At 44.4% G+C, this 23,929-nt stretch overlaps 1 protein-coding gene across 3 annotated transcripts in view; it reads left to right on the forward strand.

Annotated features, from left to right (window-relative positions):
* PTPDC1 (protein tyrosine phosphatase domain containing 1) overlaps positions 1-2,902 on the forward strand; it is a 44,189-nt gene extending 41,287 nt beyond the window's left edge. For all 3 annotated transcript variants that reach the window (XM_019536952.1, XM_019536951.1, XM_019536950.1), the window contains one exon: positions 2,335-2,902. In XM_019536952.1, coding sequence (XP_019392497.1) covers positions 2,335-2,451 — 117 coding nt within the window. In that variant the 3' untranslated portion in view covers positions 2,452-2,902. The remainder of the gene's footprint in view (positions 1-2,334) is intronic.
* Positions 2,903-23,929: the final 21,027 nt, after the last annotated feature.

Genomic DNA, 23,929 nt, shown 5'->3' on the forward strand with positions numbered 1-23,929 from the left:
GAGTCAATGATGACTCCCAGATCCTTTTCCGCCTCCGTGCTGACAAGAGGGGAGTTCCCTAGATTTCTGAAGAGACTGATTCATGTTTCTAGTTGAGGGATCTTGTCCTACTTGAAACTTAAATGTAGTGCATCTGTCCTTGATGAGAAGTACTTTTTGAACCTGTGTGATCATTTTCTCTCCATAAAAGCTACACTCCCACTGGCTATCATTTCAGATTGCTGAGGGATTAAAATACAAGTTTGATGGCATGTGCCTTTAAACATTATTCATTTAGGATGAAATTACTGAAACTGAGTCAAATATTTTTACTGATCATTGTTTGGTATTTTTGTATCAAATCTGTTTCTGATCTATTTATGATTGCTTTTTCCATTTTGAAGTGAAGGAATGCTGAATACACATGACACCAAAGCTGCTGGAACATACTAATTTTGTGGTTAGTAATTAGCATGCTCCAGCAGACTTGATTAATCAAGTTTGCTCTGACATGTGCTAATTAGCAAGTGTTACAGCAGGCATCTGGCATGTGTATAGGTGCCCCTAAAGATCAGCTTTTTCCCTAGAATGATTTACAAAGGTTTTGGACTCTGACAAGTAGAGGTGCAGATACAATATGGACTGATGTATATCAGCACCATTAAAAGGAAAATTGACATTATCGGCATTCAGCGGTTTTTGGCTGATGTGGCTGATAATGTTGCCGATTAAATGCTGCATGCACGTGTGCAGCTGCAGCATGTATGTGGTCAGGAGGGCAGCCTGGAGACCAGCGTCTGGGTGGCAAGTCTGTTATGGGAAAGAGGTGTTGGGAAGGGAGGGAAGGTAGTGGGGAGGCAAAGAGGACTCTGCAGCGAGGGAGGGAGTGGGGCTGGGGCAGGCACTGCACAGCAGGGTGGGGCAGGGCACAGCTGCCACTGTGTACACCCCCGGGGGAGGTGAGGGAGGGGCATGTGCCCCCTAGGATCTGTGCATGGGGTGAGGGAGGGCTGCCACTGCATGCTGGGGGGGGCTGTGCTGGCCTATTCCTAGCAGCTGCGCTCAAGTGGGGTGGGGTGAGTGGCAGCAGTGTCAGAGCTGGGAGGGGGGGCTATAGCTCCTCCGTAGCCTCCCCATCCCGCTCCCATCCCGTTCAAGCGCAGCTGCTGGGAAGAGGCCAGCTCACCCCGGCCCCAGGCAGGCAGCGAACAGCTCACCTTTGTCCTATGTACAGATCTGGGGGGTACATACCTACCTTGCCTACCCCAGGGGTGCACACAGTGGCAGGAGCCAGCCCCCCCATCCATGCTCCCTGGATGAGCTGCCAGCTCTGTCCCGTGTCCTGCCCCTCTGCTGCTGGGCAGTGCATGCCCCAGCCCACTCTCTCCCTCAGCACGGGGCCTCAATCTGCCCCCCATCCCATGCCCTCTCCCCCCACCCCCAGACTTACCAGCTGGATGCTGTTTTCCAAGCTGCTAGGCTGCATATTGGCAATCAAATTGCTATGGCCAATATGGCTGGTCAATAATTGGCCATTGGCATCGGCCCAAAATCTTTATCGGCGCACCCCTATTAATAAAATATCCGATGCACCAAATAAACAATCTATCTTTAAGAATTAGGGCTGACATTACTAGAGGTTGGGCTATACTTGTAGCTGGCTGCAGAAGAATTTCATTTGAGGCTTGAAGGCTGGCTACTCAGTAAATGCATGAACAGTATTTCAGTCACTGCTCCACTATTTTAGATCAGATACCCAATTTGTCAGGACCGGCCCACTGTCAGAATTTATATTAGGATGCATATTACTCATCTTTGATTCCTGTTGAAGTGCTTCTCAAATAATCTGCAGTGGAATCTATAGGGAAAAAGTTTAGGTACCTTTTCCATCACAGTTCCTGGTACTGTGGCCTAGCAGAGGGAATTTTGTAGAGTGATGATAAAGTGAGGCCTCAGTCACATACAGAAAGAGGTTGTGTGGGAGTCTTTATTTGAGGCAAGTTAACTCTAGGTATGGTGGGTTCCAGTGTTGCTCAGTTCAGAGCTGCTGTCCTCCAATACAGGAATTCAGATAATATGAAAGGAAGATCATTATATGTAGTTCATGGTCTCTCTTTTTGATCAGTAACCGACCGTGATTATTCTGTAGTCTGACTATCTCCTCCCTACTTTTAGGCAGAAATAAGATAGTCAGTATAAAAATATATATATTCTTTGTTAAAAAAGTTGCTGAAACCTATGCTGAGTTAAGAAAAAACAAACATTTTCTAGCTCAAAATAAGTATGTTTTGCTTTTTAAAATAGCCACATGACATTCATTTAAAGAAATGAGTTTTAATTTCTCTCCTTTGCCAGATGAGTTTGGATTCTGAAAATGGACCACATGTTTACAACACCCTGAGGAAACTATTTAAACAAACACTGGAAGAAAAAAGAAGGGGGCTTAAAGAAGGAACGGAAATCCCATTGTAATGTTTACAGAGTTATGCTGAAGGATTTGATTTCACTTACCAGCTACTGTATTTTGTGCTATTTGGCATGTATTCCCTAACCTTGATTAGCTATCAAAGATGTGTTTTTCTTTCAAAAGGGATCTGTAGTGAGACTAATTCTAGTTACACATATTTAAGCTGATTTTTTTTTTTAATGAGTTGCTGCTGTGTGAATGTACTCTTTGGTTTGAAGCTATATTCTTTTGTATTGTGAACTCTTTGTTTTAAACCTGTATTTATTGATTTAGAAATCCATTATTGGTAAGCTATATTTTTCATGTTAATTGATTGCCATAAATCCAGTGCCATGTTACATTTTAAATGGTTTAATGTATTGAATTAATATTTGTGTTAACAATACAACTGTTTACATTAGTGCGATTCCATTTTACTTTATGTTGAATAAATATTGACAGTGCTCATAAACTGCACTTATTTGAGCGTTTTCCTTTGGAAATCTTAATGTAAGATTAGTTGTAATATGCTAATTTAAAAAAAATATATACATTGTTTTTAGTTGATCACCAGGAATGTTAATATAATTCTGTCCTGTCTTACAACACCTTTAATAGATTTTTAACTTTTCAAAATATGTTGCTTATTTACCAAGTTTAATATATTTTTAGTAGAAAGGTTTCTGAAATGTTTTTTTTAAAAAAAAGGTATTATCTTAAAGTGCTTAGAAACAGAGTCAATGCTTTTCCTGTTACAGATGTTTAATCTATTTTTTAAAAATATTTGATATTTAATCAAAAAAAGATTAAATTTAAAACTCAGACCCATAAAATTAAATCAGTGTAAACATCAGCATCTGCAATACACTTTGCATACAAAAATCCAGGATGTAGTACCTTTATATCTTTGAGGGGGCCTTTTCTATTCATTTTATGGAGGCAAAGTGATCAGAGATGTCATCACAACTTAATTTTATGCTTAAAGAATCCTTGTGGATTAGGATTCGGTTTGTACAGTTACAGCTCATCTGGCTAGATGTATTTAGTCATGGAAAAAAAACTTTCCTTTTAAAAATGGACTGACTCTTCTGAGTTTAAAAACAGAACAATTTGACACACAGATAATTTATAAAAAGTTTCAACTGTAAGATGACTCTACAGCCAATTCAAAGTCCTTTTTGTAGAATCATCTTAAAATGAACGTGTATGGAAGGAAAATATATGAACTGCATTTTAAAAAGTGCAACTGTTAAAAAATAAAATAAAATCCAGAGGGAAGAGCTTGCAGTTTGCAGGGCAGCTCCTGCTCTAACATGGTACTAACTCTCATTTTAACCAGAGCCAGCCTTTGGGAAAATGGTGCCCTGAGCAAACTTGTGTTTTGGTACCTGCTGACCCCCCAGCTTCACCCCAAGTCAGCGAAGTTGCTGCAGACAGAGGCAGGCGGGGAGGCAGACAGCATGGTGCTGCTGCCCACACTGCTTGGCCCAACTTTTTCTGAGCAGTGGCTGGAGGTGAGGGGTGTGTGGTGGGGGTGGCAGCAGGGGGGTGTCTTTGGGTGGTTGAGGAGCAGTTTCTTGTCACTTTGCTTGCAAGGTTGCACTGAACAGAAGCTATACTGGGACCCTGTGGGCAAACCTAACTCTGTGGAAGCCGCAAAACTGCAAACGGTGGTGAATTAATGGCTGACAGAGTAAGGAGTTAGGATTTGTCAAACTGTAACAGGATTCAGTGGTCTCATGGGGTGTGTCCACACATACAAGCATGTACATTTGCAGCAGCTCAAATAGAAGTGGTGCAAATTTGAGCCAGGGCTTTTTGCCTAAATGCATGTGCTGGGATATGCCCTTTGGTGTGGGGCAAACTGTGCCAGTTGGGGCAAAATAACCCCATCTGGCTCTTCCCAGATCTGCAGCCAGGGGAGCTGGAGCCCTGGGCCAGTACCTGTGCTGTCCCCAGCAGTATTAAAAGCTGCCCTGTCCTGGCCCCATCAGTACAAAAAGCTGCCCTGTCAAATTGCTCAGGGCTACTTGCTCTCAGGAGCTTCTGAGGCCCAGTCAATTGGCGCCTGGGGACACAATCCCTTGTGCCAGCTGAAGCAGCCTTGAGAGTTCCCTGCACCCTCTACCCACTGCAGCAGTCTGGTAGTGGGGGCTGCTGCCTGGCTGTCACCTGCTGTGCACCTGCCAGACCTGGATGGGGACTGCACAGCCAGTAGAGATATCTGCCCAGTGGGCTGTGGCTGCAGAGTTGGGCTTTGTGCAGCACTACTGCTATGGGTGCCCTCTGCCTGGCTATTGCCCAGAAGATGTTCCCAGTGTGGCGGCCTGCTTTGAACTGTCACAGCATGTCCTCCTGGCCCCAATTGGCTAGGAGGTCAGCCACCTGCAGGTGGGTCCAAGGTTGGCCTCCCTAGCAGGAATTCCCTATTTGAAAACTGAAAAATCCTTGATAAAAAAATCCCAAAGTCACTCCGTAAAATACCCTGAAATCCATGTTCCTCCACAATTAAAACAAAAACCCACTATATATAGAGAGAGCGCGTGAGATAGTTGATCAGTTGGGGAATATTTATTGATATACCTACAGTGTTAAAGCAATTTGGAAGCCTACCAGTGTCTCTATCATCATAAGAACTGAATTCTAAATATATGTTTTGCTGTTTGCCTTTGGTTTTCTTACCATGGAGCAGTTAGAGCTTCCCTGACCCCTTCACTAACCAGGACGTGGGGACAGCTGCCCCTGCAGCCACAGCTCCTGCCACCAGGTTTCATCTGGGCTCCATGGTTGGCAGTAGCTACCCAGAGCCTGGGCCGGTTGCAGCCAGGAGGCTGCAAACATCTGCTCTGGGCTCCAGTGTTAGTTCCATACCAGTGGGTGCATGCGTTTCCTGGAGCAGATAGCAGGAGGGCTGTGCTGCCTCAGGGCCTATCCCCACTGTCCACTCTGAGGTGCGCGTGCACCTGCTGGGATAGAGCTGATGCCACAGCCTGGAGCAGATGTTTGCAGCCTCCTGGTTGCAACTGGCCCTGGCTCTGGGTAGCTGCTGCCAACCACGGAGCCCCGTCTGCTTGCAGCAGGGCTTGCAGCCGCCCAACCGCCTGCTGGGAGCAGCCCAGGCTTCGTGGCTGGCAGCAGCTGAGCCCACCTGACTTCCACCCAGTCCGAGCCCTTTGTCTGCCTCTGTCTGGTTCTGCATGTCTGTGTGCACACACGTGTCTTGTTGTGGATGTTTGTGTGTGTGTGTGTGTGTCTGTTCTGGTTCTCAGTGTTTGTGCATGTGGTTCTCTGTGTGCATGTGTCTGGTTCTCTCTCTGCTCTCCTTTTTCTTTCTCTTTCTCCTCTTTCTCTTGTCTCTTTTTTTCTCTTATTGCAACATGCTCAATAAAGTCGGAATACAGAACAAAGGCAACATTTATGGTTATTAAATATACTAATTGCAGTGAGTCCTGCGACATACCCCCCTGCCCTCATTTTGTTTTTCTGGCATGCCAGCACTCCGGTACCTTTCGAGGTAGATGTTGTGGTTTTTTTGGCACTCTGGCCAAAAAACATTGCCTACCCCTGCTCTATAGCTACACGGATCAGTTCACTAATCTAATTTATCTACACTGCCTGCTAGGAGTTTATTCAGTCACCCCTTTGCAATGGTAGGGAGCTAGGAGAATCTTACCACACACTCACATCCCTCTCCTCAGGACTCAAGGAGGATGCCTGCCAGCTGGGAAATGATTCACTCCACTCCCCACTGCTCAGGAAAGGAAATAAGAATATACTGACATTCTCCAGCTAGGATGTATGTAATTGGCAGGAATGAGGCTTTCAGAGATCCAACCAAACCCAGCAGTTCTTGGTAGGACATCTGGGACTTGCATAATAAAGGACAACCTGGCAAGTTATTGTGGAAAGCTAGAAGAGATAGATGAGTGGCTGCTGATGCTTATGACCATGCAAGCTCTCCTGTCTGAACGTTACACATTTGGGAAGCTGTTAGGATTTACTGGGTTGGGGGAGGATATATGGCGTGTGGAACAGCAGCTTTTTTAGGAATATGAATGTTAGGGGATTTTTATAGTGAAGTGTTTAGGACAAGAAGAAACACATTTAGATTCATATCTCCCACAAGGTTTATTTTATGGATGGATTTTTGTTATGGGGGATGTAGTGCAGCTGGTACTGATTTCTTTTGGATGCAATATAAACTTCAAGCAGAACTTCAAGAAGCAGCTTGTAAATGCTCACTTTTGAACTGGGTTGGGGTATCTGAGGTTTGCACATGGGAAAGTAGCAACATATCAGGCAAACGCAACAGGTATGGGCAGGCTGACTAGGGAAGAAGGCAGTACAAATCCTCACATGCAAGGCACCTTTCTCTATGCTCCACATGTCTTTTGTTAACAGAGTACTGCTCTAGGGAACAGAACTGAACTTTACATTAGTCTTTTGTTTCTCTTTCCTAGCCACAAAACAGGGCAAGAATAGAAGCCGAGCCTGTGCCATATCATAACACAAACCTGTTTATTGCCCACTCTCAACCTGTCAAAGTGTCACTTGTGCATATTTTCCTCTTTGAAGATGACTAAAAGTCTTTAATTCTCATATGATTTTGAGATCTAATTAGCCTGTTTGTGAAGCACTTTGAAGATAAAGAGTACTCTGAGGCTTAAAACTATTAAAACTTATCATATGTTCTCATATAAAACATACCTTTTCCCCCAAAACTAGCCAAGGGAAGTTGGGATGCATACTATATACGAGAAATACAAACCCTCACAGACCTGGAAATTTGGCAGCAAAAGGAGCAATGGCAGTATTAATGCCACAGCAATCAATGGTGCCCTCGCTTTCCTGCAGTCAAGTTTCTGGACCCTGACCAGATGACACGGCTTGATGCACACTTCAGACCCAGCACATTGGATCAGTCAGTCTGCAGCTGGACCCAGTGCACAATCCAGGAGCTAGCATACAGGGGTGGCAGCAGGCTCAGGAGCAGACTTGGCTTCTGCAAGACAGTCACTGATCCATACTACAAAAGTAAGATTTTTTTCTTCATGCTGCTTTTCAAAAAAAAAAATGCATATTACATTGAGGCATGCCATATTCAAGAAAACATGACTTATGTCAACTCTTAATGGCCTTGTGCTGCTTCTCTGAGCCTTTTTGGTTCCAGCAGATAAGCAGAAGCACAACTAGGGAGAATAAAGTGCAGATAGATGTGCTGATGCTCCAACCTTTGTAATGACAGAGCAAGAAAGAGCAGTTTCCAACATTACCACATCCTTATAAAAATTCAGCATAATAAACTAGGAGTCTACATAACAAGAGATGGACTCTCCAGCAGTGGGAAGGAATAGAGATGAACCAGAGGCAGGTTAAAAGAGTTAACATTTTACATCCCAATTATGTGCTTAGTGCTACACGAGACCTGCTCCCTACCCCAAGAAGCCCACCTATAACAGGCACGGATGTTTTTCCATAGATAGTCCTGTAGTTGATTTTTATGGGATTTCAAATAAGACATTTTTTAGTGTTGGACATGCAACCCTGCAGTATAAATCTTATAGGAGTGGTCACCATGGGGGCCTCGATCTACACTTCCATTCTGTACCCCCCCCCCCCCCGACTTATCAGACTGATGCTGGTCTCCATGCTGCCTGGTTGCATATTGAAATTGGATTGGTATTGGTCAATATGGCTCCTTAAAAATTGGCCAGAAGTATTGGCCCCCAAAAATCTCTTATTGGTGCACCCTTGTCTTTCATTAAAACACAGGGAATAGTAAAATAGTTTTCAAAGCATCACACGAGTTCCCAAGGTCTTGGAGGTAAGGGAGTTGTCTGGGTTGTGGATGCTTAAGTTACCATAGAAGATGAAAGCAGGTGACCAGGAAATGGCTGAGAATGTTCTGTACTTTGACCTATGATTCAGGAAACAGCTGTTCTAACACCTATACAGCTAGCAGAGAGAAATCTGTCAGTGGTTCATCACCTAAGAAGAGAATCATTCAATACCATAGGTTTCCCTTTGAAGGAAGTACGATTTGCAGCCTGGCACTGCTGTTTAACATTTACTTTGAAATTTCAAATACAAGCCAAGTGCTAGGTATTATACCTCAGCATTCTGGGCCTATTTGGCAAATTTATTGTGTCAGTTAGAACACAATACTGTCTCCCAAAAACGCTACAGTATAAAATTTAGAGCAGATAAGTGCCACCTTGTCTGTTGTTAGTTCTTAACAGGGTAATCCGTAACAATGGGGAAGAGATGGTGATATCTGTGGTAGGTCAGAGAATAGGAGGACAATGCTCGGTAGGGCATGGATGCCAATGGACTGCTACTCACTTCAGCCTGGTAACTGAAAAACCAATTGGGGAACTTCACAGACCATTTGTGAATGGACACATTTATTTCACTTCTCTCCTGTTCCTCCAAGTTTGCCATTCAGCTGGAGCACACAGAACCAATACAAAGAGAGTTCCCTGGTTCTCTGCCCCCATCCCCTGGATTTGTGACACAACAGACAGCCCTGTGATCTTTCACAACAGAACCATTAACTGGGAAGGCACAAACTAAGTGGTTAATATTACCATTTCAGCTAGCACTGACCCCATGACCAAGCTGTGTACTCCTTACAATATCATTTTGCCTAGTTACGCTTTGAGCACTGAAAAAAACAGTGCCTGGGGGCATCTGAGCTGGCTGGCTGTGCACTTGCCTGCCGGGGACAATCATCCCAGGGTCAGACTCTTACATGTGCAACTCCAGACTCTACCTTGGCACCTCAGAGGCAGTTTGTCCTTGTTCGAGCAATACATCAGCACCAAGCTCAGATTTAATGCTGGCAAAGAGGAAATCTAAGTACAAGAAAAGCCTTTCCAGGTCATGGGACCCTTTGTCTCCCAAGGCTATAATACAGGTGTCTTCTTTCACCAAGAAGTCATGGCAACTTCCCTGAAGCTTATCTTTCACCTCATTCACTGCATTGTTAGACATGGGAAGAGAGAGTTTCTGCATTTGCAGCCATTTCTCTGCAATTGGAAATACCACCCTATATCTTTTGAGAGAACAAGCCTCCAATTGATGTCTTGATAGAGAGACTAAACCTCTGCCCAGTGTTCACAGGGGGAAAATAAAGCTTAAAACTCAGCTTGGTTTTTCTTACTGTATTGCTAGGGATGATATAGTTCATAAGCTCCCTCTACTGGTGCCTCAATAGGTCTCGCTGCTGTACAGGTTACCACAGTTTCCAAACATGAAGGCACCAGATTAATCCCTAAATTTTAAAATCTCCCCATGTTAAGCACTAGCTCTGGGCACTTTTACCTAACTTGTACTTCCAGCATTGACAAATTACCAACTCCAAAATGACTGCCAGTCTTTGTTCTCGCTAGGTTTCTGCCCAGACTTGGAAATATAGAACACACATTTTGTTTCCTGCTTGACTTTCTTGTTGATGTTCTCTCCTGTGGTGTCCCCTTGCCATTCAGGAACTAGAAGAGCAGACACACCTGTCAGACTAAAAGCATGGGTACAGACAAGAGAAGAACTGAACTTGTGGACCCCACAAAGTATCTAGTCAAAAAAAAAGTTCTTTTACCTTCCAGAGTATGTTTGGAGCCAATATGCCCATTATTTTATATCGTCTTAAAGGACTATACCCTCTCCATACTGTCAACTCTCCCTTTCCAAAGCCCACTCAGGAACTGAAGGGTGCATGCCTTACAGAAGAGAATAAATTTTGAAGTTAAAACAGGTGATTTTTTTTTCTCTGAAAAGTTTCCATGAATTCAACAGAGATGGCAGGAGAGGGGAAAGGAGTGAAGTGAGAAGAATCCATTCATATGCTGGCTTGGTCTTTGATCGCAGATAAAATCCAAGGCACAAAATGAGAGGGATCACCACACCTCTCCCCTTTGCCAGTGTTGGCATGGGCATGATCCACTTAATTCCCCTCCTCAACACCCTCTTCTCAAGGCTGGAAGAAAAGAAAAGGGAAACCTATTCAGCCAGGATTTTTGGTCCAGCTGTCATATTTCTTGTTGCTATGGCTGCCTTTGCCAGACAGGGGATATCTTCCTTTTGATATCTGAAAAAAGAAAAAAAAACAAAACGGGGAGAGAGACAGTGGAGTGAAGTATGATTTGCAGTGGGGATCTCTCAGAATGGTTAACAAGTAACTTGCAGGGTTGTTGGTTGTAGCTGTGTTGGTCTAAGGATGTAGGCAGACAAGGTTCTTTGGGTAGATGTGATATCTTTTATTAGACCAGTTAAAAAGTTAGAAAAAGTTATTTGCAAACTTTTGGGCACAAGCACCCTCTCTGCAGAGGAGTCTCCCTATGCCTGGCAAAGGGTGTTTGTGCCTGAAAGCTTGCAAATCACTTTTTCCAACTATTTAGTTGTTCTAATAAAAAATATCACCATCTACCCAAAGAACCTTGCCTGCCTATGACAAGCAACTTGACACTCCTCATCTCCAGCATATCATGCTTGTGAAAGAACTAATTTGCAGGGCTCTGAAGACTGCAGCCTTCCATCATGCATTTAGCCAGGTTGGGGATTAAGTACCTAGGTAGATTTCCCAGCTATGTTCAGTATTTGTGCTGTACCTGAATACCATTTCCTAAAACTAGTAAATTTTCTTATTGGTTTAGAAAAACATGCTGAAGGGAGGAGGGGAAAAAAGAGAAGCAGAAGTACAGGATGAAAAGTCCAATTTCCTTCTCCAAGTCAGGATGTGCCACAGAAGAGAACATCTCGACAGAGAGGGAGCACTCATTTTCTCCTTCAGATTATTCAGTTGTAACAGACGTACCTTTCAGAGCTTGTGTTGAGTCCCAGGCTTGAGATCCTGCTGTTTTGATTGGTGGAGCCCATCCACCAATTAGGAGGTAGCAAGAGAAATAACATCACACCCCTTTCCTGAGGGGAGGGGGAGAAGAGCTCCTTCAGACCTGATTGAAGACTGTGAACTGTCAGGTCTGGAAGACTTCAGGGTGGAGCCCCGGAGCGTATAAAAGTTGCTGCGTGCCCAGCACGAGGGGGATGCGTCAGGGACAGAGAAGAGGGAGGAGTGGCGCTGATGAGAGCTGCTCAGCAGGGTGAAGCAGTAGCCCAGGAAGAGCCCCTGAGGGCTTCTATCAGTGGGGAGCATGGCACAGCTCCAGCAATTAGGCTTTCAGTTCTCAGCAGAGTGTGCAGTGTCCAGAGCCTGGAAGCTGCAGGAGGCAGCTTGGCTCTGCAACCTCTGGTGTGCGGCCAGAGTCACGGTGCACAGGCCGGTGCATGGAGCAGGATCCTCGGAGGCCCTGGGGCGGCTCAGGTCCTCAACCCCCAGAACAAGGCTGGGATCTCGACGCAGGAGGCGCTGCACGGAGGGAGAGACCCTGGGAGCTGCTTGAGGTGGCTCGGGTCTACAGCTGCTGACATGGGGCAGCAGCTCAGTGCAGGTGATGCTACCCAGAGGGTCCGGGAACAGACTGAGCCCCAGTGCTGCATGAGGCTGTCCTGACCTCCAACCCCTAGCACAAGGCAAAGCACCCACAATGCACAGCGGTGCACGTGGATCTAAGCCAGGACAGCGGCAGCAGAGTCAGGAGGCAGGAAAACATGGCGGGAAACAGAGCTTGACCTGGAGAACAGGCGGCCACCCTCCGGGACTGTCGAGTAGTAAGTTACCCTGGAGAGAGGGTCCCCACAGGGGAGGGATCCCCCCCACAAGGGTTGCGAAGGGGCATCATGTGGGCCGCTCCTGGGTGATAGCGGGGGAGCTTAGGAGTCTTCAGGGTCTTCCTCTCCTTTTTCTTTCCCCCCACCTCCTTTCCTGTAGTGGTACCTTGGGAGCGGGGCCCCTGCCCTGAAGGGCACCCAGGTAGTTTAAGGACAGCTGATTATATTTGTGGACTGTGCCTTACAGCTTATGTGAATAATTTGAAGTAATAGTCTGTATATGAATAGAGTTAAGGTTGCCCAATCAATATCCTCTGGTGTGAGTGTGTTAAGGGTTTATCGTTTTGTAAATTTGTACACACACACACACAAATAAAATCCATGTCCTTACTCTTTAATGGTTTTGTTGTAATAATATATTTGTATATAGTTAAGTAATTGATTGACTGGACCTGACTCTAGAGGGGATGGAGGCAGCTGCTGGGCTGCTGTGTCCCTCCACAGCACACTGCCCTGCCAATAATTTCCCTCAACTGGAGAGGGAAGTAAAAACTCGTGTACACCCGGGCTACACAGTGAAAGTTAAAACATCAGAGTGGTTACCCTGAGTGCAAGAGCACCTAGGAGTAGTACATTGTAAGACACCTGGAGGACCACCTGGACCACAGTTAGCATTGGTTGACACGGATGGCTTGATATAGCATCCTTCAACTACCTGAAGGGGGGTTCAAAAGAGGATGGAGGTAGACTGTTCTCAGTGGTAGCAGATGATAGAACAAGAAGCAATGGTCTCTAGTTGCAGCAAGGGCAGCTGAGGTCAGATATTGGGAAGAATTTTCTCACTAGGAAGGTAGTAAAAGATTGGAACAGGTTTCCCAGAGAGGTGGTGGAAGTCCCATCCTTGAAGGTTTTCAAAATCCAGGTAGACAAGGCTTTGGCTCTAATGACCTAGCTGGGGCTGGTTCTGCTTTGAACAGGGCATTGGACTAGATGACCTTCTGAGGTCCCTTCCAGCCCTAATTTTCTATGATTCTGTCCAGTGGGGCAGGATGTCGAGGACATAGGATGGTCATTGTCCGACTCCAACCCCATTTCAACGTGTCTTGCTGTCTTAATGCCCTGTCGTCATCACAGTCCAGGAGACAGAGAGTCCCTGACCTGGGTTATTTCTTAAGCTGTATCCTGGATCCTCATGGGAATTGCTTGTGACAGCTGTCTGTGGCCCACACAGCCACAATGATATCCACATTCCATAGGTGGGCTGCATAATGTCACCCCCTGTGAGGATGCAGCATGGGTCCTGATAGGAGGCACACATCATCCTGTGAGCACCTGACATGTGGTTGGCATTACAGACCCCCTTATACTGCAGCTTCAGCACCTGGGCCTTTGAACAACACTGTTACCAGTTTTGGTTGTCGATATGGCCTGCCATTTCTGTGGCAATCCTCTGATACACCGTCTTACTCTAGAGCAGGGGCTGCAGTCCAGTGCTAGTCCACAACATGGTCACCTGCCAAACCGGAAGTGGATGTGGACTGGCAAACTGTGGCCCCCCAGAGCTGGGTGGAGAGGCTGCGGCTCCTTCTGCAGGGCCTACAGCAGCGCAGGGTTTAGCCCAGCCCCCGCCACCTGGGGGTGGGTATCCTTACTGGTCTTCCGGCTGGAAATTCTGGCCATGGTTGGCTGTGACTGGTAGGCCACAGTTTGCAGGGCCACTGCCATTTCTGGGCTGTGGCATAAAATGTTGGGAACCCTTGCTCTCGTGTAGAAACCTGCCTGGGTTTCTCATGCAGAGAAGCAGGAACAGATTTGCTGCTCATGGAAGAACTCTGCCCCCACCCCTGCTGGCCCTGCACCAGCCCCCTGCAGCAGCCAGGGGGAGCTCTAGGCTCTCTGTGGTGCTATCCCAAGGGCTGACAGGGAACACAGCTGTCTCTTGCCAGGTGCTGGGGGATTACTCCCTGTTCCTGGGAACTGCCACCAGAGCTTGGGCAGAGAAAATCTCCCCCCTGCCTGAGCAGCAAGGAGCAGAAGAGGTGAGAAAGCTAAGAGAGTCTCATCTCCCAGCCCCAGCTCTGCAATCATAGAGCTGGGCCTGGGAACAATCATCTCAGAGCTACAGCTTCAGGAGCATGAAGTGGGGGCTGGGAGCTCCTTGCTGCTGGGGCAGGGGGACAGTGTTCCCACCTAGGCTCTGATGGTGGAGCCTGCTGTGGCAGCAAGCTGTTCTTGGGGGCAGGGAGCATTTTTTAACTTGGGATTAGAGCAAATTACTGTGCTGTAGGCATCACAGTCTACATGTGAAGATGTTTACAGCACAGTAATTTGCTATAATCTTGATTGCTTTTCAAGGGACATGCCCCTTGAGTCAAGTTCCTCATGTAGACAGCTACAGCATTCTAAGACATGTTAGCATTACTTTACCATCATCTCCTTTCTTCCTTCAATGTAGAAGTCTTGTGATTGGGACAAAGGGGATAAAGACTTTTTAAGTAAGTTTTAACCAAATAAAACTGAATGCATTAAGAGAGAGAGTCTGAATCTTCTCTCTTTAACCGTGTAAGGATTTGCCAAATTCAAATTTCCCTTACAGTGTTTGTTGGGGTATAGTTTTGAATTCCATATACTTGCCATGACATCTCTAGATAAATGCACACACATAAAACCCCCTGTCTGAAGTATGTTCAGGAAAGAACCAAATCAGGCTCCCTATGCCCACAGAGGTAAGAAAAGATGGCAGGAAAATCTAGCCCAGACTATAAACCTCTGTTAAGTGCTTGACTTGTTTTCAGCTATATGCATGTGGTAGCTAACATGAAGAGCTCAGCCCTTAAAGAAATGCATACAATATTTCAGCATCCACAGAATAAATTATCTTTTCACTCTTGCCAATCTGCACTCAGTTCACAGCTGTTCCAACTCCCAATTTCCTCCAGTAAACTAAATGTTGTAGAGGGACAGTGCGATACTTTTTTCAGGTAAGGCAGAGAGCAACAGGCTTTACAATCTTTACCCGTACAATATTTGTAGCAGGTTCAGCATTATTGCTCAGCTCAGTCTTTAAATTTTGTACAGTTCTTTATTTCCTGGGTACACTTGCCTCTCAGGAACCACCACCAACAGAAATCAGCACTCAGTAACCCACTTAACAGAGTCCATATAGGGTGCACTCACAGTCCTGAGTCTCTACTAGCTCTGAGCAGGTGCCTCTGGCTCATTACTGCTCCCTCCACACTACCATCTTCCTTCACTGCCTAGCTCTTATTCCAGTCCCATGATGGTACAGCTGCTTCCAGTCTCACAGCCCTAGGTCTCTTTCCAGACCCCAAGAAGTAGTGTAGGTCAATTCAGCCACTGCTAACCTAGCTTCTCTCTCAGTCTCCTCCCAAGCCTTTTAACTTCCTGTGGCCAGCTAATTATCTGCATCAGCTGGCCCAGTACTCCTAGGCAGCTTATAACATTCTCCATTGCCTGCAGCTGGCCTATACCCCTTGCAAGCCTGCAGAGTGCTATCACCAAATCTGTGCAGTCAGCTGCAATCCTTTGTCAGGCAGCCTGCTACAAATGCCCTAGAGACCTCCAAGGCTTTGTAAAGCATTGATGAAGCTTTATACATATAGAAAAGATGGAGTTATTTGCATAAGATGTGACTTGTAGGATGACAGTGATAGGGGGCAGTTGTTTTTTTTGGATAGATCATGCATGGTGCAAGAGGCTGGTACCCCAGTAATGCTCAACATCAAAGAAGTTATCTTACATTGCAGGAAGCAGTCAGCACTAGTCTTTACACCCTGGTACTTTTGCATAAAGATGAGCTCAATTACTTCTTGCCCATTGGCTCTCACTCACATGTGCTAAACTCAGAAATGCTGCACTGAAGCTGGTCTGGGGATGCTCTCCCTTGACTACTCTCAAGACTTTTTTCTCCAGTGGCCTGAAGAGACCCACATGAGAGGCCCCCCAGAGCAGCTTCAAGACCTCATTCCTGGGGCTGGCACATGTGAGTGGAAGCAGTGCACAGGTGTGTGTTTGAGGGCATCCCACCCTGTGAAGGCCAGTTACACAGTGTGGCCATACCTTCAAGCTTTTCGTATCCCTCCACCATTACACTGAAATATGCATACAAACCAGGCACAGAATATTTGTACTTCCCGAAGAGAGGAAGGGATTGGGGTTATGTGGCCAGTGACTGTGTCCTTAAGGGGACAGCCTGCATTAAAAAAAAAAAAAAGAGGGGGGAGGAAAAAAGAAAATAATTCTCACACCAACCTGATTCCAACATGCGTTCTCCCTCTCAGCACACACCTAAACTCATCTGCCAGAATAATTGGTATGAATCCTCCTCCCTTCCTTCTTTGCAGGAATTCCATGGTACTCATTCCAAGAGAGCCCCAAATAATGCAGACAAGGGCTCCTGCATACCCCATAACATTTCTGCACTTAGTTGGGCAAGGGGAACATCAGTGAATCCCAAGGCTGACTAATCCCTTTATTGCTTTTAACTTTCCCACAGTTGCACTATCGCATCAACTGTTATTGGCCTTTCCCCTTCTACTAGAGGAAAAGAAAATGAAGAATATCAATGTTATATATGATGGGGCATTACATTCCTCAGAGGCTGGGAATGTTCTCCTTACAAGGAACTGCTGGGGTCTTTAAAGAATCAGTTGGTCCACATGGGATGGTCCAGCTGCATTTATAAACAGAGTCAGCCTACAAGAGGTATTGGAGCTGCCCCTACAGTCCCTGTGCAATAATAGAGCAATGCTATCATGACACTAGAGATGTCACTGCTGCATTTTATGCTCCAAACCTCTCTCTCCAGAGAGAGGTCTTATAACCTAGGAAAATGGGATCAAGGCTGCAGGTACAGCATAGTTTAACCCCAAACCTTAAAAAAAGTATAGGCAAGGCACTAATCTCCAGTCATGCCCATCCCAAAGGCAAGAGTCCTGCTCTAGAGCTCTACTGGAAACCCTGCACCTGCTGAAGTACTGCAGCCTCAGGCAAGGAGTGGGCTGGGCCCTTAAGCTAACTGCTGAATGATGAATGACACGTCTGTGTGACAGATGAACAAGCTTCATCTGAGATGAAGTGCAGTACTGAAAGGCAGCAGCTAATTTGCTGCAGATACATGGGCTGGCCTGAGTTAGAGCTTTCTTCTTATACCTCATATGAAATAGAAACAATTAAACATCAGACACAGCTACACAAGTGTTTGCTGTTTTGTTAGGAGTATCTTCTTCCTGAAAAACTGCAACTGCTGATGGAAGCAGTATTAACCCTTTCTGCATCTTATTATTCAAAAAACAAAGGCCCAATTTGTTATTAAAATACAGCCTGTGTGGTGGAGACAGTAGAAACTCATTGCTCACCCACATATGCAGCAAATGTACATGTGTTTATTATTCTATTCCTCTGTGCAGTCAGGGAGATATAGTCTAATGAGTTCCCCAAAATACTGTACCAATACCCAAAGCAATTCATAGATAAACACATTAAGACAACTGTGAGCTACATGGGAACAAGTGCATAGCACATTCCAATATTTAGCAGAAAATCCAATTTCAAGCAGGGTCTTAATGAGCCTCTGAAGCAACAAGAACATCCTTGTATAAAGGAAGGGAATTAAGAGTTCCTTAGAGGTGATCAGGCTGCACAACATTCAATGTGTGAAGGGGACAGAGCTTACATACTGCTGCCCAGATGGATATCTGAGAAATCCATCAGCAACTTAAATGCCCATCTGAGCTTTTTTTATGTTTACTATGCAACCCAAACACTTACCTTTCTCCTCCAACAGTCTCACACACACACAAACAGAGAATAGAATATGTGTGATACATTCTTGCCAAGAAGCCATCATTTACTTCATATAGTTCTCGTCCTCCAATGCAGACCTCTAATAAGAAGGGACATGTAGGCATAAGGGAAATCTTCAATGCAATCCAAGATAATTGAGCAGCAATTGAGATTCTACCAGCCAAGATGTGCAGAAATAGGTCAGACTATTGTGTTCCCCATTAGTCTGTGCTGCTGATCATTTTGTTTGAGAGAACTTGTTTTGTGTTTTTACCTTCCTGACCCTACTCTGATGTGTCCTCAGTTTCACTCAGCAAACCACCAGGGAGTTTTGGAATACCTCTGATAGTCCAAGAAGAAATCTCTATCACTGCAATTTTTAAGTGTAGGTGAGACCGACATTCGTCTGGGATGGTTTAGACCAGCGGTGTCTAACCTTTTTGAATGTGGGGCCAGATCATTAACTTTTTATCACCCACTGGGCCCGCGAGCCATATTCAAAGACCTCACAGGAAGCAGTATCACATCACCCCCCGAAATGAAAGCATAGTGTTTACTTTCGTTTCCCATCGCAGCACCTTGAGCCTCAGAAAACAGCTTGGAGGGCCGCATGGCAGCCCCAGGCCATATGTTGGACAAGCCTGGTTTAGACAGACAGGATCCAGTCTTGAGCAGGGTATTTGGACTGGGTAATCTCTAGGAGTCCCTTCCAGCCCTATTTTTCTATGACTCTGTGATATGTTAGATGGATTCATAATGGGATTAATGCAGTGGATAATTTAACTGATACTGTGGGCTTGGACTGGATGTTCTGACTAATCTCACCCCGCTGGAACTGCACAGTGAACCTCATTGTGATGATTCATCTTGCTTCATTATGGTGACTGGTGCTACATAAATACCTAAGGTCACTAGCTAGGCAGAGAATTAAATGGCATAGGAAGATAACCAAGCTAGAAAATAGCTCTATCCCCTTACTTGCAACAGGGACTGGGAATTTTTCAGACATACGTGCAGTGCCATAGCAACAAAGTTTGGCACCCAGGGCAAAGCCCACAGCAGCAGCCCACTCTCACCCCGTGCACAGATCCAGGGGGCACACGTCCCACCCAAGCTTGCCAGGGAGTGCATGCAGTGGCAGGAGATGTCCTTCCCCAGTCCCTGTGCCCCCCCACCCCCAAATGAGACACTTGTAGCTCCATCCCACTCCCCACCCTGGCTGGGCAGCACCTGTTGGCACCCCTGTGCTTTGGCGCCTGGGGCGGTTGTCCCACTCCCCTCCCTTCCCCCTTGCTATGGCACTGCATAGGTGTGATCATTGTAGCTGGACATGTCAGTAGAACTGCTTTCATGTCTTGCATAATAGCTGTGTTTAACAAGTCCTCAGCAGAAACATAATATGAAAGTGTACAGTCCACTTAGGACATGGCCAAATTAAGTCATATTGCTCTCGAACAAGCATTTGGCTGAGTTACCTTAATAGAAACTGCTCTTTCAATGCAGTGACTGTAATCACGGAACACACTGAAAACAAAAATTAAACTAAGGCGCAGTTAATTTTGTGTGTAATCAAGGTATTTTATTTAGCCCAGGATCCTTATTTAACAAAGAAAATCAACTTTCAGAAGAAAGCAGCATCACAATGTTAAACTATTCCTGCTGCAGGCCAGCACATGTTTATGACTAGAGGTTTACCCAACTCAAGGAGACAGCTGGCCTATTCTGGGGTGTGATCATGGTGCAGCTGCCATTTTTGTGGGCTGACTGTAGCATCTCTCCCTCCGTCCCTGTGTGCCTCTGGCTAAGGGGACCTTGTGGCCCCACCCCTTGTCACTGATTGACCATGGGCTGCCTGCCATATGGCCCCAGTCCTCACTGCCAATTGCTTGTGGGGTAGGGCTGCATGTCAGGTAGCCTTCTCAACCAATCAGCAAGGAGGGGTATAGGTAGCAGCCATCTTGGGCTCCCCTTCGTGCTGGCAGCCCCTCTTCCCCTGTTCTCCCCAGTGGGCTGTGCGGCCAGGCTACAGCACCACGAGGACTGCTGGCTACCTCTGGGGAGCCAGCATTTTATTTTCAGTAAGTTTCCCCACTCCCCCTGCTACCTCAATTTCACAGGTATTACCTGATTTTGCAGGCAATGCCAGATTTCGCAATTTCTGTGAAATTACGATTTTGGTAGGTCCTTACTTATGACAAGTCCGTAACCAGATTATGCATCGCAGAATTTAATAAATTCCTAGATAGTGGCCTAAGATCATACACAAGCTGGTTTAGCTCATTCATGAGTATTTGTGACCTACTGAGGGTATGACAAGATTGTCATGCTAGCTAGATTTTTAACTTACAAGAGAAGCTCTCCTCTTCCAATGGGCAACAAACACTATATCCCTTTCATGGAAACATTAGCAGCAGGCCAAGTGTTTCAGGCAAGGACTGATTTTGTTCTGTTTTTGAAGTAGAATCAACATTAACAAAACTATTAATCTTATATTATGGGGGAGTGAATGGATTAGGAAGTTATCCCTAGAGGACCAGTTCCTATGTGGACTGGATCCATATTGCCTTACGGCTGCAATAACTTTTCCTAAAGTTAGAAAGCAAGCCAGATCCCAGCAATCTCTCCCCCAATCCCTAATAAGAGTTAACTACAGGGAAATTCTACCCTGACAACAAATAATTCGTGTTGAACATTTGGTGGCTGGGAAAGATTGTGAAGTCTCAGGAATAAAACAGGTGACAGACAATGAACTCTTCTGCTCCCTAAAAGGCAATGTTAAGTAATGTCAAGTCTGATGAAAACATTCATTATCTGGGAAAATCAAACTATAGTTGAATCAAGTATCTCTGCTTGATATCCTGTGGAAAATTTGAAGAATACTCAGGTAAGAACTGAATGTTTCCAGAATTCTTTTGTTTTGTATAGGAGTTACCTAGGTAAGAGACAGGAGAAGTCTTTTAAATCACCAGTGAGAATTCCCCTGAAACCTTTGTGGTTTCATAACTCCATTCATAACTGAGTGGGAAAAGGGAAGAAATCATTTATTTCTACCTAAGGCCTCAGTGCCAAGTCTTGGACCCAAGAAAATATCTGCAGCAGAGCACAAAACCAACCAGCTCTTCCTGGTGCCAGGCTGAGCACTGACTTGTGCTCACTTAATTGTTAGCTGTGGCTGACTGTAGTTATTACAAAAGTGAAGGGTGTGATATGAGTGTCAGGTATCAGCACCATAAAAGGGCAACATACTGGTTACTGTATTTTATATACTTACCTGTTGGGCCTTCCACAGTGATTGTAATCACAGTACTGTTATAACAGAGTAGAACACCAGATCAACTAAATACTAGGATAAAACTTTATAGAGATTAATACCTATTAATACCCATAAATAAATACATATAAACATCCTCATAATATACATTTTCATAGAGTATTTTTTATAGGTAATGGTGATAGTATTTACATTCAAAATAGCATATAGTTCTCAAAAGATCTACATACCAAATGAAAATTAAACCACAGAGCACATTATGGAGTGGATACATATCTTCATTTTAAAACAGAATAAACATTGATAAATATCCTCTTAAATATCAAACCAACATTAAGTGTACCTTAGCTGAATAAGATGGGTCGTTCCACAGACCCCATCACTATAGTCCATCCATTGACTCCAGTTGGCTATAAATCAGACCCTTAGGCAATACCTTCACTACCTATACACGAGCTGGGGCTGGGAGAGGGGGGCGGTAATGGGATATTTTAATTAGAGTGATTCTTGTGCAGCTGCTCTAATTAAAATGCCTCGCCGTCACATGTATTAAGCCTCCACATGTTCAAAAATGGCTGCAGGACACTTTATCTAAACCTCATTTGGAAAGGTCTAAATGCACGGGGGTTTAATACACCTGATGCTGTGGCAACACTGCAGTGTTCCAATTAGAATGCCAACAAGCATACGTATAGGCAAGCTCTTGTGTCCAACAGCTTCAGAGGCTAAAAAGTAATTAATCCTGATGCCACTTTACATTATTGCCATTTTAAAAATTAATAAGTGAGTACAGTTACAGTGGAAGTTGCATCCAAGAATCACAGCAAATGAGGGGCTGCAAATGTGGTGGATTATAGGTCTTCCTGCTCTCATGTTTAACCACCAGAGCATAAGTTAGCCAGTGCCAGCCCCATCAAATGATCAAGTCTTTAAGACACAAAGGAGGATTTTCATTATGGTAGGAAGGATTATAAATTTTATTCTCTAAATTTAATCAGTTACTTGATGATTCTGAGCACACTACAGTCAGACTAAACATTCTAGTCCACAATTCCTGCCTTCTATTTATTACTCTTGTTCTCTGTGGGAAAAGTTTAGCTTCAGAAAAACAGAAGAAAATTCTCATTAACTACTGACTGAGGTTTATGTCTATCTGAAGCCTGAATCCAAGCTCTTGAATCTAATGAAGTAGGAATTCCAGCATAACTGCAGTAAGCACAGTACCCACCAATTCTCCCGAAGGCAGAGCTGAGCACTGATTTGCAATCAGTGTCCAGATAGCTGTGCTCAGGTTAAGGTAATTCTAATAAAGGATGTAGCATAAGGGTTGTGCCAAACAGGTTTTAATTTCCCAAAAGGGCAATGTGCTGGCCATTATATATGTTTGTGCTTCTCAAGTATTTACAATTTTATCATCAGCCCCTAGGGAGATCAATAAAGAGAATAAAAGCCCAAACTTTAGGGAGAGTCAATGACAAAGCAAAGTCTGTATTGTACATAGTTAAACAAGAACTGGGAAATACGCTACATATCAAAATGAAGTAACAATTCCTTTCATTTCAGGAGTGCAGGGCCAAAAATTATTTAAGCCATACAACTCTTATGCAGTGACTAATTATCCTAAATGTTATCATGCTGAAATAAGTGCGACTTACCCAATGGTCTACAGAAAGTCAGCAACAGGGTGAGAACCAAAACCTACTTTTGATTTTTACTCTTGATTTAGCTACTAGAAAAAATAAATAACTTGAGATTTTACACAATCATAGGTTCACTGGCTTCATATTTAGAAATGAAAGTGGTCCAGGGACATGATATTTCAGCAAATAGACACACACAACTGTAGTAAAGATGGTACAAATAGTTCAATTTCCCTTCGTCACTTACCATTTCTATCTAATTGTCTAAAGTATGCTATATGAAAGGTTTCTATAGCAAGCATTAAGTGAGTTTTGGTCTCTAATACTTGCTATGGGTCTTAACAGCAGATAAAATGCATCTGATAGTATTTTGATACCCTTGCCTGAAAGCAGAATGTGGGCCTAAAGGATCACATTCTGATGAAGGTATAAGTCATGTTGACAATAAATAAGAGCTCTGCCCCTTTGAATCTTACAAGATTATGTCTATAAAGACTTTAATTGAAGCTTGATATCTAGCAGTAAACCTCACAAAATATAATTTATTCTTGTCAGAATACTTCATCAAAAGTTGTATTTATTAAGTGTTCAATATTATAAAATTACTCAGTTTTCTTTAGGTGAATATTAAATATATTTCTGATTGCAAAGAACACAGTTAAAGGAAAACAGACACAGAGACAGAAAAATTATTTGCTGAGGCTTCCAAAGTAATCTAAAGAAAAAATGACCCAAGATGGATAAATGAAAGGAAGGGGAAGACAATGCAAAATTAAAAGTCAGTTGAGGACAGGATTTTTTTTCCAAAGAAAGTCTGCTCCAGAAAAAAAATGTATTTTATCTGGAAGCAAAGCTATCTTATGGGAGCTTTCCATAAAAACACTGGTGCTGTCCTCTTTCCATATGTCCAAGACAACTTGCTATACTTGAAACTCCTGTGTTCCAAAAGAAACAAGATCATTCTGGGCTACTTTAGCAATAATAGCCTGTGTGCGGTGTGATCAGACGCGAGAATGCCAGCTGACTATCAGCATTCCAAAAAAGGAAGCTGTTGATGTTTGTCACCGTGGAGCTGCTGTCACAGAGGTTTCGGAAATGTTCTAGAGCTTGGATGGCAATAGC

Source organism: Crocodylus porosus, unplaced genomic scaffold (genome assembly GCF_001723895.1).
Source record: "Crocodylus porosus isolate Cpor-Errol unplaced genomic scaffold, CroPor_comp1, whole genome shotgun sequence".
In the NCBI taxonomy this organism is placed as follows: domain Eukaryota; kingdom Metazoa; phylum Chordata; order Crocodylia; family Crocodylidae; genus Crocodylus; species Crocodylus porosus.